This window comes from Hippichthys cyanospilos, chromosome 22 (assembly GCF_059441005.1).
Source record: "Hippichthys cyanospilos isolate Australia breed blue-spotted pipefish chromosome 22, RoL_Hcya_1.0, whole genome shotgun sequence".
NCBI classification, from domain to species: domain Eukaryota; kingdom Metazoa; phylum Chordata; class Actinopteri; order Syngnathiformes; family Syngnathidae; genus Hippichthys; species Hippichthys cyanospilos.
The window spans coordinates 4162501-4185108 of record NC_142390.1 but is presented as its reverse complement, the minus strand read 5'-3'; the positions used below and the strand labels follow the sequence as shown (position 1 = coordinate 4185108).

Sequence of the window (22608 nt, the reverse complement as noted above, 5' to 3'; positions counted from 1 at the left end):
AATCACATGCTATTTGTCAGACAAAAATGCCTCAATTATCCTGTTGCGCCCAGTGTTTTGCTGACTTGTTAGCCAGGGAGGGACGAGACAAGCGCAGACTGCGGGGAAGACGGCAAAGTGGACACACCGCTTTTCGTAAGTACTTGGAATTTTTACGTGAGTCTGGCTGGGCCGCGTGTTTTCGCCGGAATGTCATGAGCTTTCAACAGGTTCCTCATTCTGCGCTCTTTAAACGGACGCTTAGCAGAAGTTGGTTTGCTCGAAAAGAGCTTGTAAGTATTGTGATTGTGCTCGGAAGTTTACTGACCTGGCTGAGTGTGTAATACTGGCAATTCTGAAGAAAAGAATTGTCTGTGTCTTAAAAAAATTAAAAAAAGCCTTTTAATCCCATTGGAAGGAAAAATGTTTTGCTCATACGAATTCTGCCAGGGGGTGTAAACTTATGAGAACTACTCGAATACCAAAGAAGTTCAAATCCATCCAAAAAAAACCTAAAAAAAATATCTATAAATGATGTGTATAGTTTTCTTAATCCATCCAAAAAAAAACAAAAAACTACCTATAAATAATGCATATATTTATTAATATACCTAAAGAACAATTTAAACATGTTAGTTTTCGTAATTAAAATGATCAAAATACTCAAAAATAATCATCCTCATATTTTTGGATCAAACATGGGGATGTTAAATAAATACCTCAACAGTACTCGATCATTGATCCTGATACCAAGTTGTGACATTTGGATTTATTGTAACAATATGTTTGCCGGGGTAAATATATACATTAATTTTGTACAGTTTTCCAGCTACAGTGCAACCACAAGTTTTATTGCCATGTGCCCCCTCCCTCAGTGGCATGGCCGCCTCCCTCCCCCTGGCGGTGATGACCCTGCTCTGGTTGCGGGCGGCGGCGGGGATGCCCGACCCGAGCCAGCGGGACGTGCTGATGCGGCGAGAGGCCTCTCGGCGGACGGGTGGCGGTGTGGCGCTCACGCCGGCCGAGCGGCGTTTAGATGACGATCTTCGGCGGCTAAAGGAACGCGAGATGGAAGCCCGGCCCTTCCCGCCTGCCGTTCACTTCTTCAAAGCGAGGGCCCTCATTCGCCACAGTCCCGTCTTCAAGCTGCTGCAGGACATGCCCAAAGGTGACAACGCCATAAAGTTGATATATCACCTATTGTGGATTCTGGGAGACTAGTATTGTCACCCGCAGGCGGCGCCCTGCACGTCCACAGCTCGTCCCTGGTGAGCGTCGAGTGGCTGGTGAAGAACGTGACCTACAGGCCGCACTGCTACATCTGCTTTACCTGGGACAACTCCGTGCGCTTCGTCTTCTCCCGGCAGCCGCCGTACCCGCGCTGGGACTGCTTCTACTGGCAGCTTCTCAGCGTGCTCCGGGCCAAAGTCGGCGATGCCGACGCCTTGGACGCCAGGTACCAAAACGCGCGTCTTTCCTTCACCGAAGCGGCCCGCTAAACTCGGGCAGCTTTTCAGCTTGATGCGGCATCTCACGCTGGTCACCGACGACCCGGACGGCGAGTATCCGGACCAGGACGCCGTGTGGGACAAGTTCGAGAGAGCTTTCATTGCCAGTGCTGGACTGGTTAGCCACGCCCCCGTGCTGAGGGATTACCTCTTGCAAGGCCTGCTGGAGCTGCACCAAGATAACGTCATGTATCTGGAGCTGCGCAGCGGCCTCTCCAGGGTCTGGCCTTCCTCTTGTTTCAGCATTCATGGCTAATATTGTTCTGCAGGTGCAATATGACGAACACTAATTTGCCATTCTCATTTGAGTCATGTCATTTTATGCTCCTAATATTCTCAGAATGCTCGTATTGTCTGCAGTGCAATTTTTCGGGCAGAAATCTGTGGATGCTGAGAGCTGACTGATCTTCTTTCACGTCTCCTTCCAGACGTACGAGCTGGATGGAACCATCCACGACAAGATATGGACGCTGAGGACATTTCAAGACGTCACCAAGAAGTTTGTGGCCGATCACCCGGGCTTCCTGGGCGCCCGCCTCATCGTCGCCGTGCACAGGTGTGCGCACGTGTTGAAATTCCTACTTCCTGTTCCTCAGCGCTCAGTTGTCAAACGTTTTCAGGGCGTGGAGCGCATCCCAGGTGAAGGCGGCCGTGGAGGAGGCCGCAGCACTGCGGAGGGACTTCCCTGATGTGGTGGCGGGATTTGACCTGGTACCAATGTTGCCTTTTCCATCTTAGCCAAGCAAGCGTTAATAGCTCTGCTCTGGTTTGGCAGGTAGGCAGGGAGGACAGCGGCAGGCCGCTCTGGTACTTCCGAGACGCTTTGGCACTGCCCGCCAAGCTGGGCGTCACGCTTCCTTACTACTTTCACGCGGGAGAGACCGGTAGGTTGCTTGAGACAGGTTTTGAAAATGAATGCAAGTGAGAATTTTCCTCCATAGAGCGTTTGAGGATTCCGGCAATGCATTTTGTGAACCAATTTTTTTGGTCTCCATCTTCATTGGCTAAGGGACTGCAGCCCATTTTTATTCATTCTTGATCATTAAGTGTACGTGTTTCTAAAAGACCTGAAAAAACTGCTGTTGTTTTCATTTCTGAAAGAAACATGTTGTGTTTTATATGTTTTATTTCTTCAAACGTTGTTTTGTATCATAATAATAATCATTTCTGCTGTGTGTTGTGAACAAATTATTGTTTTTGCGCTACTAATCTCAACTTCACGTGACACTCGGCAGACAAGGAAGGCACGGAGGCTGATCAGAATATTCTCGACGCCCTGCTGTTCAACACCAGCCGAGTCGGTCACGGCTACGCCCTGGCACGCCACCCGCTAGCCAAGGAGATCTCCCGGGTTGGGAAGGTGGCGGTAGAGGTTTGCCCTATCTCCAACCAGGTCTAGTACCCCAGCCTTTTTTTTTTAATCATCTGCCGGAAACTGCAAAAATTCTTGATTCACCGAACAAGAAATCCCGACCCATATTCTCACACTTTGTTTGCTAAATTTAACATGGAAAAAATATGTTTTCGGTGAGGTGCGGGAAAATTTCACGCTAAGCTAAATTGAAAGTGTGGAAAAACAAGTCGTTTCTCCCATTTGAAAGAAATTCAAAAGATAAGCTTAAATCCATTGACAGATGATAAACAAGAGAAGTTTGGTGTCCAAAAAAAAAATATTATTTTGCACCAAGGTCCTGAAGCTGGTCTCGGACCTGCGCAACCACCCCGCGGCGGTGCTTATGTCGGAGGGCCACCCGATGGTGATCAGCTCGGACGACCCGTCCATGTTCGGCACGACGGGCTTGTCTTACGACTTCTACCAGGCCTTCGTGGGCATCGGCGGCCTGAAGGCCAATGTGGGAACACTGAAGGAACTGGCGCTCAACTCCCTCAGGTGACCCGCACGCCAGACGCCGTCCGGACGAGCGGCGTGAGCTAATGCGGCCTTGCTTCTGGCCCGGCAGGTACAGCTCGCTGCCGGCGGCGCTCAAGGACGCTGGACAGGCCGCGTGGCAAAAGAAATGGGACGCTTTCGTCTCAGCTCACTCCTGAGAACTGTTTTTGAACACTCGATGGACCTTATAGCCGCGCCGCTTTTATACCTGGCGTGTAACCACCACCACCAAGACATCGAACCAATAAAAAGGACGCCGAGCTAACTCTTTTTCCTTATCTTCTCCTGACTCTTTTGGCGACACATTCTCACTTAAGACACAGAGCAAAGTTACACTCTTGTTACTTTAAACTTTTAATTTCACATGAGGAACAAAAGGGAAAAACGAGAGTGATGATTTAGAAGCTTTAAAAAAAAAAACAAATTTCATTTTCTTCCTGTGGTCAGGTGGCGGCGCTGCCGGGGTGCAACGGCTTGACTCGCACGCGTCGAGACAGTCCCAAGCGAAGGCCTTGACCGGGAGACCTGGACACGGGACCCAGGGACGAAGGCGGACTTTGTCCAATTTGCCCTGTGAGGTGAAGCACAAATTTCACAACACTCTTAATACCCCGCGATATCGTTACCCTTCGTTCATTGGAGTAATCATAGTTACCTGGTGGGGTCCATTTGGGAATCCTGCATCCCGTCGGACTTACTGAAACTGGCGGTTTAGACGTGGCGGGTTTAAGCGTCGGGGGGCTTCTCGGCGTGGGCGTAGGAGCCACTGCACGTGCTTGAATGACAAGGTTAATATAAAAAAAACAGTTATAAACAAAAAAAGACATGAACACACCTGGGCTAAAATAAGCCTGTTTTCAAGGGGTAGGGCCTGATTTCACTTGTCTATTTATTATAGTTGCATTTAGGCGTGTGTTGATTTATATTTTTATTTTTTTTAAGGTAGCTCACACCAAAACAAACGTTTTACAGTGTTGCCAATTTTATAACATCTTCGCATCAAGTATATTGAAGTGAGTTCATCATGCGTTTTGCTGCCATCTTGAAGTGAAAGATTGGGTTTGACAGCATTTTTCCCCATTTGGGTATCTAAGAACTATGTCGAAGTGCATTGAAGATTCCACATTAGGAAAAAAAAATGTAAATTGATTGCCTTTTTTTGGCATCTATTGGGAATTTTTGGTGATCTAATTGAAATACTCCTTTTTGTTTCTGTCTGAATTTGTGTAAAATAGAAATGTAATAGAACCTGTCCTGGGCTGGGCTGTCAATTTGGGTGGCAGTCTTTCTTTTTTGCAGACGGGCCGCTTGTTGTGGGGCTGGCGCTGACTGCTCTCTTTTTTCCGGCTCTTCTTGTTTATCGTGAACTCCTCATCTTCACTGAGGTCCTCCTCGCTCTCCGAATCTGAAACGGCGGTGGTATTAAGATGCTTGGATGCATGCAAAAGTTTGTGCGGAGGTGCTACCTGCTGTCACTTTGGGCTCATAGTCATCGTCGTCTTGAGGGCGTTTCCTCTGCTTCTCTTTGATAATTTCATCCAAGCCTGAAAGAAAATGAGAACACAGTATTCAGTGACTTTCTCTCAAATTTGAATTCATGTTTTGAATTTCAAGTTTTACCCAAAAGAGACGAGTCCACGCTGCAGTTAGAGCGGTGCAGAGAAGCAGGGTCTGTGTTTTCATCAGCTGTAAACCACAATGTAAATATAAGTTTTCCTCCCTTTATTTAAGAAAGGCTTCGTTCAGAAATCATCCTACCTTGACCAGCAGGAGGCGCTTCTTTTACCCTATCCATGTTACGGTTATCAAGCAAGGAGAGTGTAATTGCTGCCTCAAGATCCCGCGTCAGAATCTTTTCATCTAGAGCTTTTCTGGAAGACATTTTAGAGTCACACATTTGAAACCTTTGCTCATCGTGTCTCCTGCTTTACCTGCTTGTGTGGCTTTTTTCTTTGCTTGATGTGTTCTGGTTCTCCTGTTGTTTGACCTTCTTGCTGGGTGGGGGTTTCACACAGGCAAAGTCTTCATCTGACATCAACAATCAGGTTTAAGTAAGATACTGGTCTTTTGAATGAGCTTTCTGGGTGAGCCTCGTCACTACACGGACTCATATTTTACTTAAATTTGTGACTTAATTGGGACAGTGTTCTTTCAGTTCCGTACATTTTGCTCAGTGTTTATGATATGAAATGTGTCATAGCTCAAAAAGAAACAATAAATGTGTTACTAATTTTGTCCACATGAGGGAGCCAAACTAAAAAATACCAGCAGGCGACATACACACTTGTATACAGTACACTAATCACGGACAAACTTAACACTCAGTTTTTCCAGTCATTTGGGGGGTAATACAAGTTTTGATGGTGTTGACGTGTGCCAGCAATATATGCGTCTGGTTTGCATGTGTGGTGGGGCTCGAGACTGACACAGTACCCACGTCTACGCTACGTTTCTGCACAACATGACTTTTCCGCGAGTACTTCACCCACCGTCGTCGTCGATATCCCTCGACTCGCAGTAATTGACATTCTTGGTGTGCCTGCCAGGAATAAATAGTTAAACGCTTAGAGGGAAATGTTAGCACGCGTAAGTGGCTCAATTGCAATGTTGACATACCTCGCCGGTCGATCCATTTGACGCAAGGAAACCGAGAAGCGAGCTCGATCGCTCTATAACGTTGAGATTAGGATAAATTCCAATTTGATTAAAATTTGAACAAAAAAATTAAGGTACCGAGGCGGACTTGGGTTAGGGTATCTTCCTCGTTGTGCATTGTTGTCGATTTGATTTTCAAGCCGCCCCGCCACAACCGAGATGTGACGAAACGCCAACGCCATATCCGATCAGTCAGCGTCTAACGTTTTCCCTAGTCGTGAAATAAATTGTTTCAATATGCTCTAATTTTTGGTTATATTTTTAGGGATGTATTTTCGCAAACTCTCCGTCAGACGTTGAGTTTGTTTTTGTGTTTTTTAAACCACAGAACATGTCGAATGTGCCGAGGAGAATCAGACTCGTGTTGTCTCTGTTGAACTTGAGTTTTTGTTCCGATTATGCTATGTAAATGGTTTTACATTTATAAATTCATTTGAAGCATTAAATTTGATTTTGAAAGGTATTAAAATGCTCTAACGTTACTATTACATAAAACACTCCAAAACGTCGAGGGGTCATAAAACGGAACTTTAATTTAGGCAACTTGTGTTACCCGGTCAGCCGTTGCTGTGCACGCATAGCGGTATGTTTAAAATTGTTTAGTACTGCAAAGTAGAACTTTCCAACAAAAGTGAATGACATTATTGCATACTACGTAAGTCCAACGTGTGAAAATGTGGTCTTAAATTGTATCCATTATGGTCTTAAACTATTAAATCTGGTTAGATGGAACTTAGGCCCCAATATATACACCATACTGCTTGTTTATTTATTTATTTTTACTTTCAGAGTTTAAAAATAGAACCATCCACAGATCTGAGGTTTTTCATTTGTAACTAATGATGAAACTGCTGGCTCTTAAATAGAACCATTCATTCAGGGGCCGTTGATTAACAACCTGTTTAAACTGTAACTTTCAGTTGTTTAATATTCAGTTGTATAATATTTTGATCATAAAATAAACACTGGGATAATTGATGCATTACAGTTCATGTCATACTGTAAGTGTTTAAGTGGTAAGACATTAAATATTGTTTTCTTCTAAAATATGTATAATGGGCGGTGGAACGGCTCCTTGTAAAAATATAATCTTACTGTCTTCTACTAATATTCTCACTAATAGCTTTTTTTTTTTTTAATGAGCTCTGTCTCGGCTTTTGATTGGCTGAAATCGTTTAATGACAGTTTTGTTGATTCCTCCTAAGCCTAAATCTCATTTGTTAGTGGCTTTCCAAAAACAGGCTTTGTGCCAAAACCTTTGATTAACTCTCGGGTCGGGTGTGGATTTCATTCGGCAGAGGCTGTGACAGAAATAAACGGTCTGATCTTTGTTGTGCTGGCTGAGTAATAACGGCTCATCCCTCTTCTCTTCTCACCTTCTTGATCCACCGCTCGTCCGCCAATGCGTTCTTTTCATCCCTGTAGGGTGAGAACGGCAAGCGCGGCGGGGCAAAAGTGCTGGCGGGATTTCTCGCATTCTCCCAAGCCGGCCTGGCCCCGGTGTCGGGTTCCCGGGATGGGGCCGCAGGAGCCGGTTGGACGAGGGGTGGCATCAGCAGCAGCTGACACCTGCTGTGATCTCTACCTTTTCCCACCGCCGTAAATCGACGGTCAGATGTTCGCTTTGCCATTAAGTGGTCCGGTCCAGTTTAACTGGCCGTGGTATAGTTTGCATTAATAGATTTGGGAATCTTGGGTGGATAATAAAAGCCTTTGCCACTATTGTGTGGCAACTTGGTTCCAATTAATTTGCTCTTAATTTGAAAAAAAAAATACTGAAACCTTGTTCAAATCTCAGGGGTTAAGAGTATGTTAGTGTTGTTAGATTGTACTCTGGAATACATCTTCTAATTAACGTTTTAATCACAGCTAAAGCTGGGCAGTATGGCCATAAAAAAATTTCCTCAATCATTCTGCGCAGTTATGGATTAAGACAAAAATCACGACTATTGATTTAAGATCAGTTTTAAAGTAAACTTAGCTCAAGATTAGCTTGTGTAAAGGGACGGTTCATTTATTTTACAATTTTTAGCAGTAAAACATTCATATGTCATCGATAATAATTTGATACCTAAATGATGTTTGACTTTGGACAAATAACTTTCAAAACATGTTTTTCTACATGCTGCCGACTGAAAATAACCTTGGCCTTTGCTCAAGGCTCGGGTTACAACCAATCATGACTCACCTCACAAGAGGTTAAATGGCACAATAATTATTGTACCTACTGTAAACGTGTCATGTAAAGAATTTTTCAAACTAATCAAATTAATTCTATTTATCTCCCCACCCTAATCACAGATCTTTTGTCACCTTCAGTCATATCAAGATGAGCCGGTGATGACATCAGGTTAGTCGTGTTGCATTCAAGGACGCCAAAGTGCTGCGTCATAAACAAGCTGCACAAGTCACCTCCACCTCGCTGAGTCAGCCGCTTCTGCTTCCCGATTTGGCAACGCACCCCACTGCAACGGCTACCGGATGTATGCACCCTTGCGGAGGTATCCTTACCGGGAACACCCCCCCCCCAATCGTGTCCCAAGTTTGTTGGCAGAGCACCCCCCCCCCCCCCCCAAGCTGCTGAATTAAACATCATCTGACTCAGCAGAAACAAGCTCACCATTTAGTCATTCCGAAAATCCCATTCTGTCCTTTTATTTATTATTGATCACCGCATTGCTGCAACCCGAGTAAAAAAGCCGTCATGTCATCAAAACGAGGATGATTGATCTAAACTCTTATTGGTGCTTTTGTCTGCCTGTCAAGTATTCCGATGTCCTTCCAGCAAAAATTGCAGCTGCTGCACCGACATCTCCGCTTAAAGCCCGACTTAATCAGGTGCTCATTGCGATGGATCCACTTACTTACGCTTCCATTGATTTGCTGCATGTGTGCACTAAATGGATTCTATAATTGCAACAAAGACAGCTGACCCCGTCTGTCCGTCAAACTGGTCGGGATGCTAGTTTCCTCAACGGCTTGGTTTCGCGCGTGCCTTGTAGATGCTAATGAGCCGCGGCATCGACAATGAGCTAAAATTTTCATCCAGAAATGAAGAGTGCTAATGATAGCGTGGTACAAAACGAAGAAAGTTTCCACTTTGGCAGCTACTAAGCCAGTTATTTACTACTTATGCTATATTGCAGTTAGCTAACGAGCTATATTTTTAGATGCTAACACATTCTGTCCTGTCAAGCACCATATTCATCTGTGCAAATCGGTCTGGGGGAAGTGGGAGGGATTAGGTGGACCAAGCTATTTTTGAGGCAGTTGGCGGGGGGGTGTGTGTACAATTTTGTTGTGAAAATATTACTTTTCAACATAAATATTGTCAGGATACGCTTGTTTAATAAATAACATTCAGAGGGGGCGGGATTTAAGAGTGCTTGAGTGCCCCCCAAAATGAGCTAGAACCGCCCATGAAAGAGATTTTAGATTTCTTCATGAGCACAGAGGCATCGTTGCCTTGGTTGCTATGGCGACGGCACAAGCTAGGACCCGCCGGAAATATTCCCCAGTATCCTGACATCCCCCGTGGGACGGAAGCAAACATACATGTCTATTTTGAGCATTGCACCTGCACAAGCGTGTATGCAAATGCAATGTGCGCCTTCCAAATGTTTGCATCAGGAAGTGTACGTGGCCACAAACTTCCGGTCTAAATCAGGCAGTCATGCAGACACACATGACCCGCGTCGCCAATTTGGGCTGCGGACACCATATCCGCCCTCCCGGCGTTCCACAATTGCTCAACCCCAATGAATGTCAAACACACGCACGACCACCCCCACCCCCACCCCCAGTGCTGGTCTCCTGTGTCACTTCAATGCCGCCGGAGGAAGACAGAAAAAACACTGCGGTGCTTGCCAATTTAAAGGTATACTTATAATTACAACTCAGCAGCATGGTAGCCTAGTGAAAAACCAAAGGGAAAAAAAACAGTCTATACCAGGGTCTGAATGTCCAAACTCTTGAAAAAACATAAAAATATGTCCTTGGGATTTTTTGAGTTAATATTGTTGTATCTTGCGATCAGCCGGCATCCTAAGTAAAATAAAATGAATGTGCAGATGTATTATAGCTCAGTAGAACATCTGTAAGTGGATGGGTGGGGGGAGCTATGTGAGATTTGAACAGGAGCAACTCTAATTGAATGCTTTTTAACGCTGTGAAAAGGGACAGCGCGTTCTTTTCAAATTAAGAGCACATTGATTGGAACATTAAGCAGCTTATTTATTGCGTTATGACGCTTCCATTCCAAAGCAGCAAATACCACAGATATACAATCTATCTTAAACCAGACGTGGATGGTACATTCAAATCTTTTTTGGGGGTGTATGTTCAGGGGTACTTGGAAAAAAAATGTATATATTCACAAGAAGGGATACATCACTGAAAAAGGGGTCCCATTAAAACTACGTGACTCATTATTTCTGCCCCTAGAGGCAGAATGTGGAAGTGTTCTATTGCATCATTGTTGCAGGTGTTTTATTTTGAAATTCTGCCCAGGAAGCGGTCGACCACCCAGTGTGCGCTTGCTTGGCTTGGGTGTGAAGGTGCAGCACCCTGTCAATCTTATCGCAAGTGCCTCTCCGGGACTCTTGGACCCCCCTCCCTTCTTTCTCTCTCTCTCTCTCTTTTTTCTCTCTCAAACTCCTTGTGAGTCAGTGCTCGGGGTCCGCAGTGGTGATGTCACGCCGCTGAGGCATGAGCGCGTCGGGGCCAAGGTGAGTTTACCGCCTGCGCTGCAGGGGTCCCTCCATTGGCCAGCGTTGCCCACGGAGCAGGCAACCAAAGATGCTCATCGCCGGCGGCGCCACTCCAAGCTCGGACGCGCTCCCTCCCTCCGCTCTGCGGCGCCTCAAGCCGCCGCCGCCCCCGAGATGTCTCCGGACGACAGCAAGTAGGACGAGGTGCGTTTCCAGGGCGGGTGCGCGGGTGCCCCCTGCAGGCGCCCCCACAGCATGACGCTGCCGGCCGCGCTGCTACTCTGGACTTGCGCGTGGGGGGCGGTGGCCCCCAGCGGGACTGAGGTGGAGCGGCGCTGGGAGACGCTTTTCTCGCGCTCCTACCTGGGACCGGCCGGCGGGGGGGCGCAGCCCAGCTGGCAGAGCGACTACCTGCGGGGGGTCAAGCGGGTGCGCCGCCTCTACTGCAACGTGGGCATCGGCTTCCACCTGCAGGTGTTCCCCGACGGCAGGATCGCCGGCGCGCACCTGGAGGACCCGCACAGTGAGTTGCGCCGGCGTGATGACGAGCGTCACGGCGACGACCATACGAACGGCGCTTTTCTTCAGGTCTCATCGAGATCTCCAGCGTGGAGCGAGGGGTGGTCAGCCTGTTCGGCGTCAAGAGCGAGATGTTCGTGGCCATGAGTCGCAGGGGAAGGCTCTACGCCACGGTAAGCGTGTGTGTGCGCGTGTGGTTTGGTTTTTGCTACATGGTGGGGTCTTCTTGTCCCATTTTTGCGGGACCCTGAAGGTCAAGACCTGCTTTGAGAGTTTGGCTTTTGATGGAGGTTAGGGTACACATTCGGGTTAGCTAATCGGATGTGAGGTTATGTCAATAGGATGGCCCCACTAAGATAGGAAAACAAATTTGCGTGTTTTTGTTTTTGGGAGAGCCTTACTAATCCAGTAGTCTTTTTTATTTTTTTAACTGGACAGATATACAGAACATCATTTGGCGTGTTTGGCAGTAAATACGTGAAATAAATTGTCCCTTTAGGGGCCTATCTCTCGTTCTTTGCACTGCATGCATAAAAAAATGTCTTAAAAATCACAGATAACAAACTTTCCCCTTAGATGTAGGGGTGGCCAAAGGGGTGACAAAATGGCTGCCTATTAGCTCTGTCCATGCTTCTCAGTGATTTTCGCAACCTGCTCTGAGATGAGCACTTTGAGCTCAAAAGTATTTGGACAGGCTACTGCTCGATTATTGTGTCCTGAGACCTTCTTGTGCACTTCATTGCAGAAGCCCTTCGGCGACGAATGCAAATTTCGGGAGACGCTGCTGCCCAACAATTACAACGCCTACGAGTCTTTTGTTTACAAGGGCTTCTACGTGGCCCTCAGCCGGCGCGGGCGGGCGCGGCGAGGCGACAAGGCATCCACCGCCTCCACCGGCACGCACTTCCTCCCTCGGTTGTGACTTGACGCCGCCCGTGCACATGCCGCTTTCCCCCCCCCCTTCCTCCAGGTAACGCCGTGTTGTCGCCAGTGAACTGTGCAAATTCTGTTATTACCCCCCTCCAAAAAAAAAAAAAAGATATCTGTATATTTGAAAAGCCATCTTTGTATATTTTTGCCATACTATGCTGCTTTTGGGACCTTTACCGCTCTTCCTTGGTGCTTGCTCACCGACGCTATACGGACGTGCCTCTTAATTTAATATTTATATGCTTTGACATTCAAGCAAAAACCTGTGATTACTTCTCCAAAATTCATATAAATAAAAGTAACTGTACATTGTGCTGTTAGCAATGATGCAAAACGCCATATACAGGTTACGCAACGGATATTTTACCACCAACTATGGAGCAAAACATGTAGACAGATAATACAACAATGTTCACATCATATATTCTTGATCCGCTGCGAATTTCTATTAATTCCTACTTAGAACCCGTGATCATCCGTGTTAAGTATTTCCATATGCAGTGTAACAGTAAAATACTGCCCCCAAGTGGCCAGAGCCTACACAACAAAAGGAGTAGCACAATGTCCATGAGCTGTGGCAAAAACGTTTTTTTTTTTTCCATAAAGTACAATATTGTAACGTGTTTTGTTAGATATTACAAGCATTTTCAAATGGAACTTGTCTATCAAAGCACCACTGTCCTTAAGATCCATTTAGTGTATGTGGCTGACACAGAGGAGGAGCGTTTGTGCTTAAAAGGTCTTTAATTACCTCAAAGCACCGAATTGTAGATGAAGAATGCACGGAACAAGCTTGGGTGTGCGTGGCTGACTGACTTACAATGCACTACTTTTGCTGTACCGTTTTAAAAAAGGTGCCTTGGTGCTCTCAGCCCCCTTCTACTTGCATGTAAGAGACACCCATGTGAGGCAAAAAATAGGAATGACGAGCTGGAGCGGGCCTAAAAAAAAAAAGGGGGGGGGGCAGGGTTTACAAGGGAGAGACTCACTGGTTCTTTGCACTGTAATTTGATCGATTAAGTCATTTACAATTTGAGGGGAGCGCAATAAAATGCACAGTAGGACCTCTGTGGGACCTCCAAAGTCCGAACGTCTATGCAGGGCTGTCACAAGCCTGCGGGAGATTTAAAAGTGGCGGTAAAACAGGCCGAAATTCAAATATCAGTCTAAATATGAATAATAATAGTAAGAATGAATTCATAAGCAAAATCACGCTAATTCCCTGCTCTGTTTTGATTCTGTTAGCTGAATGCTAAGTCTGATAGCTTCTGCTTGGAAAAAATGTGTATCTGGCTCACATCGGACGCCACTTTTGGGGGAGTTATGGGACTCTGGGGGTCCCACTGAAAATGGTAGTGCAAATAACAGCATGTGAAGTTCCGTTAAGAAAAAAATGAAAAAAAGACACACTGTAAATAATGCAAAATGAAAAATGAATTCAGGAGCTTTTATATAAAGAGTCACAATTCAAGATGTTGCCTCGTTGTGTGTGTGAGATGCCCTTGGCATTTTCCCCAGTGAGTGTGTGTGTGTGTGTGCGTGCGTGCGTGTGTGTGTGTGTGTGTGTGTGTGTGTGCACTGCAGCTCTTTCTCCACTTTCAATGCGGTGAGGAACAAGTAGCTAGGATGCAGCGAAGGACAATGCAGCAAAAGTGACCACGTCCTAGATTCTTTTCCCGCTCAACTAGTCAGGTCTGAATAAGCTGTCGTGGCAATATTGCAATTCCAACACAGATGTCTTGAAATGCAATATTGACAACAAACATGTTCAGACAAAATTGTCCTTAGCCAAAAAAATTTCCGCAGCCCTTCTAGTGCATGTCTCTTTTGGCGAATAATTGGCTGCGACGCTTAGCCAATCCAAATTTGTCCTGACGGGCAACATTTTGTCACTGTACTGTTTGCATGAGTGCTTTCACCTGCTGCCTTCTAGTTTGAATGTCACTAAAACAATAAGCTGACAGACTTGTCCCCAAAGCAAAGCGAGTTGAAGTCTTTTTATTTTTCTATGTATGTGCTGTGCACAGCAGTTGACTGGAGCCCTCAAATAACAATAAAAAGTTTGGAACAACTCGCTGCGCCTCCTAGTGGCCACTTTCTCATTGCAACTAAACCAAGGACATCATTATGCCGATATTTATTTACTCTATTGCTGTGTTTTTCAATGCATATTTGTTTTCTGTTCATTGACGCAGATTGTATTTTTTTTAGTAGTAGTAAGCAGAAGTACTGCGGAAAATAACAAAAAAAATGAATGAGTCAAAATGAGTTTTATCTAGTTTAACCTTGAGCAAATATATCAAAATGGAGAAAAAATAAACAGCTTTTTGTTTTTTTACAAATGTGTGGCTACATTTGTGATTTACTCTGTTTTCTCCTAATAGACGCACGTCGAATCAACTTGATCAGCTGATTTCATCAGATTTTCAAGTTTAGCATTTAGCATATTTCATTTAGTAAATTTATAATCACGTGAAAACAATCCCCGAGTCCTGTTGACACGGTTCAATTTCAGTGCTGATTGAAGAATGTCGCCGTCTGCTGGCCGAACGCTGCAAGTGTACGCGTGTAACTTGGAATCTTTGTTTTTAATTGCAAACGAAGTCATACTCGGAATTGTACAATTGTATTTGTTTATCTAGCCGCCGGAAGCATTTCCTGTGAGGTGGGCAGGGAAGAATCCCAAAAAGAGCGCTCGGAGCCACAACAAGTGCGGTGGCCCGGGCCGCGCCCGGGTCCAAACACGCCCATGCAGGTGGAAGTGGCCCTTCCGCCGCTGCAAAGCCGCACTCGTGCGTTGGTGGACGGATGCGAGCGAGAAGGGTTGGCGCGGGGCTCCTTAAATAGCATCCTTGTCGCGACGCATCTCCACAACGCCACTTGCGTCACGGCAGCCATGGAGGAGCCCCGAAGCCCAAGACGAAGGGTCCCGGCCTGGATGCTGGCCCTCGCAGTCCTGCACGGCGTCCCCGTGGCGCCCGAGCCGTCGCCCTTGCTCGGCTCCTCCAACTGGGGCAGCCCGCGGAGGTTCGTGCACCTGCAAACCTCCACTGAGGTGAGCAACTTCTACCTGGAGATCAAGCTGGACGGAAGCGTACGGAGGAGCACCAGCAGAAACCCATACAGTAGGTCTCGCGTGGTCTTCATTCTCTCCTCTGCTGTTTTTTTTTTTCTTTCTTGATGTTATCTGTTTGCGCTGCAGGCGTCATCATGCTCAAAGCGGACACCAGGGAGCGCGTGGCCATCCTCGGCGTCAAAAGCAGCCGGTACCTGTGTTTGGACCAGGAAGGGACCCCTTTCACCTCGGTCAGTATAGTTTCGTCCTCAGCTTATTTTGAGTGAAAAAAAAATGTCGCTTTTACGCGCGGAATTTCTCAATGTTTAAATCACGATTGGAAGAAATATCTAGGACATTGGGAGTAATCAGGAAACGGCAAGTGAATTAGTTTTAAAAATGGCAGAACCGAACGGAAAACTAAACAAGAAGGGAAGCATATAAGATTAGTAAGAAATAACGCTGTGACAAAGCAAGATATCAAATTTGTTTTCGAGTGTGTCATCAAAATTCCTTCATTACTTCTCCCTGCACGTGAAGACAAATTTTGAGAGTAAATTTTACAATTTGGTCCCAGTCTAGTCCAAATAAAAGTTAAACATAGTACAGTATACGTGTATTTTTTTTTTTTTATCTGTGTAGACACGGACAGATACTTTTTACTGTCTCTAAATGCGTGCCGCACGTCTATTAAATTTAACTTGTCGGTGCATGCAATGAGTTAAACGAATGTTGAAGAATAAGAATTTGAATAATAGTTGCGCATGATTAAATTAATAAAAGTCATTCTAATATACCTTACCGCATTTTACTCGCGTGAAATCGAAAGAAAGGAAAACCTAAACTTATAAAAGTCTACAAATATAAAAGACAGTAATGCATTACGCATTTTTTAGAAATGGCGCCTATGAAACATAACTTATGGAGACTTTTAACGTTTTTTTTTTTTTTAAACTCTGCTGAGAGAGGAATATGAATGAGTGCGAAAGGAACCAAAAGACGCTGAAATGAATTACATGCATGCATGCATGCAGGCGGTGTGTTTGCGAGACGATTGCGTGTTCGAGCACCGACTCCTGGAGAACAACCGCGACGTCTTCTACTCCATCCGCACGGGCATCCTGCTCAACCTGGAGGGCTCCCGCCAGGTGTTCGCGGCCGGCCACAACCTGCCGCCCACAGCGCTCTTCCTGCCCAGGAGCAGCACGGTGCCCCTGGAGCGACTCCTGCTGCACCGCGAGAGGCGCAACCGGCCGCAGGGGCGCCCTTCCTCCGACTCCCGGGCGGCGCCGGACGACGACGCCGAGCTCGAGCAGGAGCCGGGACCCGAACCGGAACCGGAGCTGGAGCTGGAGCCCGGCGACGACGTCGCCAACGCGTCCCGGGAGTTGCTCCGCGACCCGCCGGCGGCGGCTCACGACCCGTGGAGCGTGCACGCTTCCAGCCAGCGCGGCGGTGGCGGCGGAACCACCGTGGGATGATCCTTACCGTGGGCCCGGGTGAGTGACTGAGTCAATACGCGACCTTTTTGACTCAAAAAGGACAAATATCGACTGCCCTAACGCCAATCTTAAAATGAATCAACCGTGTGGTGCGCGCTCTGCCGGTAATATTTGGTACTGCACCCGTCCCACTCTTCCACGCGGACAATTTGAACGCAGCGTTTGAACCCGCTGGCCCACACGCTCCGAAACACCGTGGACTATGGTTTTCACGGCCCTCGAACACGCCGGACGTGCTCACGTGACTCTGCCACCCTCTTTACCCAGAATGGATGCAAAGTGAACAACTTCGAAAATCCGAGTCCTGAATGGTTTCGCCTCTGTTTTGACACGATTTGACGTACATCACATCCCCGCGTCATGTTTATGTTGTTTTATCGTACAGAAAGTCAACTGCTTCGCCCATATGTCAATTTTCATGGTGAGTCTTGCGATAAATCAATTATCAAATAATTTAATCTATTTACAACTGATTTTGCCTTGTATATATTGTATAACTACTGCTTGGGGAAATCCGGTTTTTGATTAAAAAAAAAATCCTCGATTGTTTTAAATGTCCCCTGCCCTAAATTGAATCTGTGTTTGGGGATATTATATCGTGTTTAAGTTAGTTAGTATATCGTTTGTTTGTTTTTAATGGGGGTTCTGCAAGTATACACTTTTTAAGGCAAGACGGGACCGAGAACACATATTTCCGTGCGATGTTGTGACGGCGGATCCGGATCCAATATTTTGGTCAGGGCTGTCTGTAAGAAGGCTCTGGAGGAGTTTTGGAATGCGCGACCGCAGGGCCATCGCTTCCGTCGCGTCTGTGCTCGAAAGCTCGGACCGGAGCGTCGAGAACAGCACTGCGACAAACCACAGACGACAAAGCACCCACGCGCTCCAAACGGGGAAAATGACAGGCCTCCAGGCGCGGGGAGGACTTCCACCGCAGACGCTTTTGCCTCATGGCGACATCTGAGTGACAGAGACCAAAAAAAAAAAAAAAAAACACGTTCGTCTACATTAAAGGTTCGGAAACAGGTGTTTGTTTTTGCGTGTATGGAGCGGACTATTCCACGTTACGCTACTTGTGTGATGCAATGTTATTTTGTCACCTTTCGGACACTTTTTTTCTATTTCCTTAACATGCAACCAAGTGTGTTGATGATCATGCATGTCTCAGCACTTTAATTGTAATTGTACATACAGCAGGTTTGAAGAAAGAGGTCTTTCCCCCAGAACACGTTTTGCTGTCAGCGTTTTCTTACATCTTGAAGCTAACGTGGGCATGCACGCTCATTAATTTTTCAGCAGACAATCTATGGGAATAAAATTACGTTATCTATCCTCTGGAATTTCTGAATAAAATACGTTATAATAATTGCACATTTTAAGGAATCAAATGCGTGTGTTTGTTTTGTATTTGACCAATTAACTGTTGAAGTTATGCCAAAATGAACTAACCTGAGACAAATAAAGTGTGTCACGTGATTGTATGGCCTCAATTGGGCGTGGCCGACAGCGGGGCATGCCAGTCTGCAAAAAAAAGAAATAAAAAGACCATGAAAAGGAGCACATATGACCTACTTTACATACAACACACCGCCATAATAATACCATACCTTATTAAAAAAATTTACATGTGAACTAATGATAAAAGCATGAGTTTCCATCATGAAATATGAAAACTGACTCCTTAACGGTCATTCAATTGGTTTCAATGTAATAGTCTGCCCTCTTGTGGCGCTAATGATAAAACGCAGGCAGCTCTCAAACTACGTAGTTTTAGTTATGACTTACGCGAATGGTAAAATTATGACTGCGATTGCATTACACCAGTTCAAAGTGTATTTATTATTTGTATTTATTTATTTGCTTTTTTATTTATTAAAAGAGCATAGAAATTACTTGTGCACGTAACACAGCAAGCGAGTACCACCGTAATAATATCAAACCATAATAACAACTTTTATATGTGGACTGAGCCAAATGAATTAATGAAGAAATGCCCTCAACATAAGTTTCCATCTTTTTTTTTAAATATAACAGAATACAATACAATGCAAAATAAGAACGAGTTTCCTTCTTATGAGCACGAAAACGGCCATCAATTGGTTTCAAAGTAAAGGTCTGCCCTCTTGTGGCGATAATGCTACACCGCAGGCAACTAACTTTATTTAGTAAAAAAATATTTAAACTTTATTTAGTATAAATTGATACCGCGACTGCATTATACCGGTTTTAATTGTTTTTATTGATTTATATGGTGTACAACGTGAGGTTTGCCTATTATTTGGCTTAAGTCGATGCTTTTCCTGACTTTTTTTTAACACGAAAACTCAATTTGCCGTTCAATTGGTTTCATTATAATGGTCTATCATTTGGTCTGCAAATTTTTAAATTTTGACCAGAGCTTCAAGTTAGAAGTGTTTTATATGGCAAATTATATGTTAAGGTAAAACAAATAATAAAGTTTTGACGTGGGCCGAATGATCAATAATTTTACCTGCGACTTCATTCGATACGAATCCCCAATTCTGCGCATCTAGATTTAAGTCAGCGAACCTTCCACGTGAGACTCGCTTAAAAGAACCCTAATAGTGTACTTTTCCATCTATTTTTAAACATCGTTATTCAAAAGGAAAAACATGCGCAATAGAAAAGCTTTTTAGAGAAGAAAAAAATAAATAAACAAGCATCGGCGGTTAGAAAGATTTTTGGCCACAAGGCAGCGATTGACGTCACCGGAAGCGGAAGATGACTTTGGCGCGAAATAAGTACCCAAACCAGGAAGTGAGCTGTTTAAATTGCCGGCTTGCTCGAGAAATGGCGTTCCGCAGGTGTTCTAATTACGTTCCTCAGGTTCGTTTTCTCAGTCAAGCACGCACGCACGGTTGGTTGGAAAATGTTTGTAATTTATTAAATGTTTTCTCCTCTAATAACTTTGTTTTGTGGCTTGTTGCAGGTTTTCGACACAGCATCGAAGGAAGGTTTGTGCAATCGGATAGATAGGACACATCAGGGAATGAATGAATGTTGTGGTTGTTGCATTGATTTCCGTATTGCTTTATGTTGCTTTTGAGGCAGATTCGTCTAAAATCCGAAATCCGAGTTTTTCACGCTCTAATGTGCAAAGAAGTATCAAACAAGCAAGTGGACGGCTGTGGTCACATGCGGAAAAAATGGCGGCGGGTCGCATGGTAAGCAGAACGCAAATGTTTGTTAACGTTGTTTTCCGTCTAGTTTGTCGTTTCCTGCAAGAAATTTGTTTGTTTGTTTGTTTGTAGGATTTTCACAGCCGTCTTGGAAGGTTTGAGCACAACACGGCGCAAGTCTTCCGCGTTTTCGTCATTTGGATCACATTTGTATCCGTTTGTATTCAACCGTGTCGAAAATGCAGATTGTAATCTTTGTTTAGCTTTCAAACGGCTTTATGCTTCGGAATTGAATGGTTACGGATTGTATTGTTTGTTTCTATTGAACATTGTGTTGTGTGCCTTTTTTAAAGGTTTTCATGTGCAACTTTGAATATTGTACTTGAGTCTTTTTGCTTGTTTGCTACGGGGGAACTTTGCATTCTTTGCACACACAACACACACACAACAAATGAGGTTTTTGCGCGGTCATCGAGTGGCGTTAGCGCGGTCCACCTAGGCGACCGACCGGCCTTTACTCAGTTAAGTGTGCACATTTTTCTTTGCACTGCTTGTTCTTTCTTGCAAGTGTAAAATGAGGTTTTGCTGTTGCACGACCACGTTGGAAGGTTTGCGCACTTACCAATTTCTAAAATGTCTTGCATATGTTGTTTTTCCTTTTCTGTTTTTTTTTTTTTGAATGGTGGCCACCATTTTTTTTTTTTTTTAATCTTTGCTGACTAAACAGTCCCGATGGCTTTCAAATGGGAATTGAACTGTGTGGGCTTTTTGATGAAATATTTGATTCTGTTGAATATTGCAATGCATTTTATTTTAGGTTGAGTGCTTTATTCTGGTTTTTTTCATGTGCGTATCTGGTCTTAAAGATGGTTGCCATATAATTCAATACCAAACCTAATGATTTTGACTAACCCCTGTATTGCCTCATTTGCATCAAACCTCTGCTCCGTTTTCGGTCAAAATAGTCTCTTGCCACTCAGCGGCGCCTAAAATTTTGTGATCATTTTATCCCGTTGGACGTCGCCTATAATTTCTTCGCAGCAGGATCAATTTGTGCTACGCCGCCATTTTTGGAATGCAAAATGGACTTCAATTTGAGGTAAGTTGTCTAAAATAAAATGACTTGTTTCATGCTAATTGTTTTTGTTCTTTTTTTCCTGTAGAAATAAATGCCTTCCACATAATATCAGCAAGAACTTTGAATGTGGGCAACTTCTGTGGACCATTGAAGGATGCAGACTCTGTGATGATTTAAATAGCTTGTATGTGACATTTGTACTTTTTCTAAGCAATTTTGTTGCTTTTCCCAAATAACGCAAGCTCATTTGAATGTATGGGTTGCCCTAGGTCCCAAGAAGCCTTCATGTCAGATGCACAACCATCAATGGCACCGCATGCCGCTGAGGTAATCAAACACCTTATGATATGCATGGGATGGCTATGTATATTTGCTATGTATATTTATATATATTTGATATAGTTTTTTCTAGATGGAGTGAGTTGGAGGAAGGAGCCAATTGGGACGAGACACCTCAGCGAGCCGTCACCATTCTACAAGTATTAGTAGCTAGGAAATGCATTTGTCCTCACAAGTATATCGGAGTGTATGTTTACTCTGTCACGAATTCACTGGGTGCGCGTTAATTAAATGGCGGCTGTGTTTGTGCGATCTGCTCCGTTTGAGTTGCTTTCGGTGATGACTCGAGGTTTTGTGCGTTTCAGCGGGGAGAGAGACGAGAAGATGGGCGAGAGTCGGCACCAAAGTGGGCGCTCCAATCAAGTGAGGCTTCGTCTGCGGCGCCACGTGAGCCCATGCGATTTTGCGTCGACGGGGTCGTGCAGGTCACAGGGAGGAAGCGCTTCCTGGAGCCTCGTCTCGTTTCCGCGTAACCCCTTGCAAAATTCTGTCCTCTATAGCCTGCTGGTCCTGCAGAATTCCTGGAGTTTAGGTCCGGGGGTGCCGTCGACCTTTCGGTGGCTGACGCAAATGCGCTTTTTTTTTTCTTTTTTTTTTGTAGCAGGGAGGCCAGCGGAGTGGCGGCGGGAGCAGAATGTACAGTAAATAAAATTGCTGTGCTTCTTAAGGATAGGAGGAGCCAGATGAAAAGAGAAGCTGGATGAAGGCCACAAAACACGCGGCAATCCAGTAAGTTGCGCTTTGACACGCTTTTCATCGAAGCAAGGCCTTCCCTCAGTTATTGCGGGTTTCGTTTAAATTCATATCTTTTTGTTGCATTTTGTCTTTTGAAGGGACAACGGAAGCAGCCGGTCCACAGATGAAGACCGAAGCGGCCCAGAAACCGAGTATCGTCCGCCCGAGGTCTGTGCAAATCGGGCCGGCGTTTGATCTTTGTTTCGTCTCGCTTTTTCCCAAGGTGAAGGACTCGACGCTGACGTCTCCATCCGCCGGGTCCGCTTGAGCCACCAAAGGTCTTCGGCCGTCAGTCACGGCGTCACCTTCTTTCACTGTTCACATTCCACTTTTGTTTCTTCTCCCGTGCGTCGCAGGAGCGGGAGGAGCCAGGAGATGACCGTACGAGTGAGACGGGGGCCCTCCAACAATATGCGGAGTTGGGACAGGATAAGAGGCCTAACTGTCCTAAGTACAAACGCGCCTTCAAATCAGCGCCGCTGCCAAAAGTCAATGTGTGCCTTGCGCTTGCTTGTTTTGCAGGCTGCGAGAGGAGCTGCGCCGAAAAAAGACTGAATGTGACTCCTAA

At 45.3% G+C, this 22608-nt stretch overlaps 5 protein-coding genes across 12 annotated transcripts in view; 4 read left to right on the top strand and 1 right to left on the bottom strand.

Moving 5' to 3' along the window:
- Window positions 1-66: 66 nt before the first annotated feature.
- ada2b (adenosine deaminase 2b) lies at window positions 67-3643 on the top strand. The gene is made up of 10 exons (XM_088406187.1): window positions 67-135; window positions 855-1147; window positions 1216-1435; window positions 1497-1707; window positions 1916-2043; window positions 2108-2198; window positions 2263-2371; window positions 2723-2880; window positions 3176-3378; window positions 3449-3643. The coding sequence occupies exons 2-10, from the start codon at window positions 859-861 to the stop codon at window positions 3534-3536; spliced, it is 1497 nt and encodes a 498-aa protein (XP_088262313.1). The 5' UTR covers window positions 67-135; window positions 855-858; the 3' UTR covers window positions 3537-3643.
- A 73-nt stretch (window positions 3644-3716) lies between these two features.
- rad51ap1 (RAD51 associated protein 1) lies at window positions 3717-6198 on the bottom strand. Its single transcript, XM_088406189.1, has 9 exons — window positions 5995-6198; window positions 5868-5917; window positions 5310-5406; window positions 5137-5249; window positions 4999-5064; window positions 4845-4922; window positions 4628-4783; window positions 4034-4153; window positions 3717-3949 (listed from the first exon to the last, which is right to left on the bottom strand). Exons 1-9 carry the CDS (start codon window positions 6009-6011, stop codon window positions 3822-3824), a joined length of 825 nt encoding a protein of 274 aa, XP_088262315.1. The 5' UTR covers window positions 6012-6198; the 3' UTR covers window positions 3717-3821.
- Window positions 6199-8637: 2439 nt separating this feature from the next.
- Window positions 8638-14934, top strand: LOC148405498 (fibroblast growth factor 6-like). 2 transcript variants are annotated; one of them, XM_088406192.1, is made up of 4 exons: window positions 8638-11265; window positions 11331-11434; window positions 12007-12231; window positions 14834-14934. In XM_088406192.1, the coding sequence occupies exons 1-3, from the start codon at window positions 10998-11000 to the stop codon at window positions 12181-12183; spliced, it is 549 nt and encodes a 182-aa protein (XP_088262318.1). In that variant the 5' UTR covers window positions 8638-10997; the 3' UTR covers window positions 12184-12231; window positions 14834-14934. The 2 variants fall into 2 exon arrangements, with proteins under 2 accessions (XP_088262318.1, XP_088262317.1); XM_088406191.1 differs by lacking the exon at window positions 14834-14934 and having other exon boundaries at window positions 8639-11265; window positions 12007-14265.
- On the top strand, window positions 14406-18095 carry LOC148405497 (fibroblast growth factor 23-like). Its single transcript, XM_088406188.1, has 3 exons — window positions 14406-15316; window positions 15394-15497; window positions 16281-18095. Exons 1-3 carry the CDS (start codon window positions 14941-14943, stop codon window positions 16725-16727), a joined length of 927 nt encoding a protein of 308 aa, XP_088262314.1. The 5' UTR covers window positions 14406-14940; the 3' UTR covers window positions 16728-18095.
- A 1418-nt stretch (window positions 18096-19513) lies between these two features.
- The window catches only part of LOC148405496 (uncharacterized), a 4341-nt gene continuing 1246 nt past the window's right edge, over window positions 19514-22608 (top strand). The window contains exons 1-12 of one of the 7 annotated variants that reach the window (XM_088405762.1): window positions 19514-19595; window positions 19699-19723; window positions 19821-19933; window positions 20021-20098; window positions 20930-20987; window positions 21052-21150; window positions 21236-21293; window positions 21369-21445; window positions 21611-21692; window positions 21907-22034; window positions 22139-22318; window positions 22397-22608. The exon at window positions 22397-22608 is cut by the window's right edge and continues 18 nt beyond it. In XM_088405762.1, the coding sequence (XP_088261888.1) occupies window positions 20971-20987; window positions 21052-21150; window positions 21236-21293; window positions 21369-21445; window positions 21611-21692; window positions 21907-21954 (381 nt within the window). In that variant the 5' untranslated portion in view covers window positions 19514-19595; window positions 19699-19723; window positions 19821-19933; window positions 20021-20098; window positions 20930-20970 and the 3' untranslated portion in view covers window positions 21955-22034; window positions 22139-22318; window positions 22397-22608. Of the gene's footprint in view, window positions 19627-19698; window positions 19724-19820; window positions 19934-20020; window positions 21151-21235; window positions 21294-21368; window positions 21446-21610; window positions 21693-21906; window positions 22035-22135; window positions 22319-22396 lie in introns of all 7 variants that reach the window. The other 6 variants (XR_015864090.1, XM_088405766.1, XM_088405767.1 and 3 more) reach the window with 6 other exon arrangements.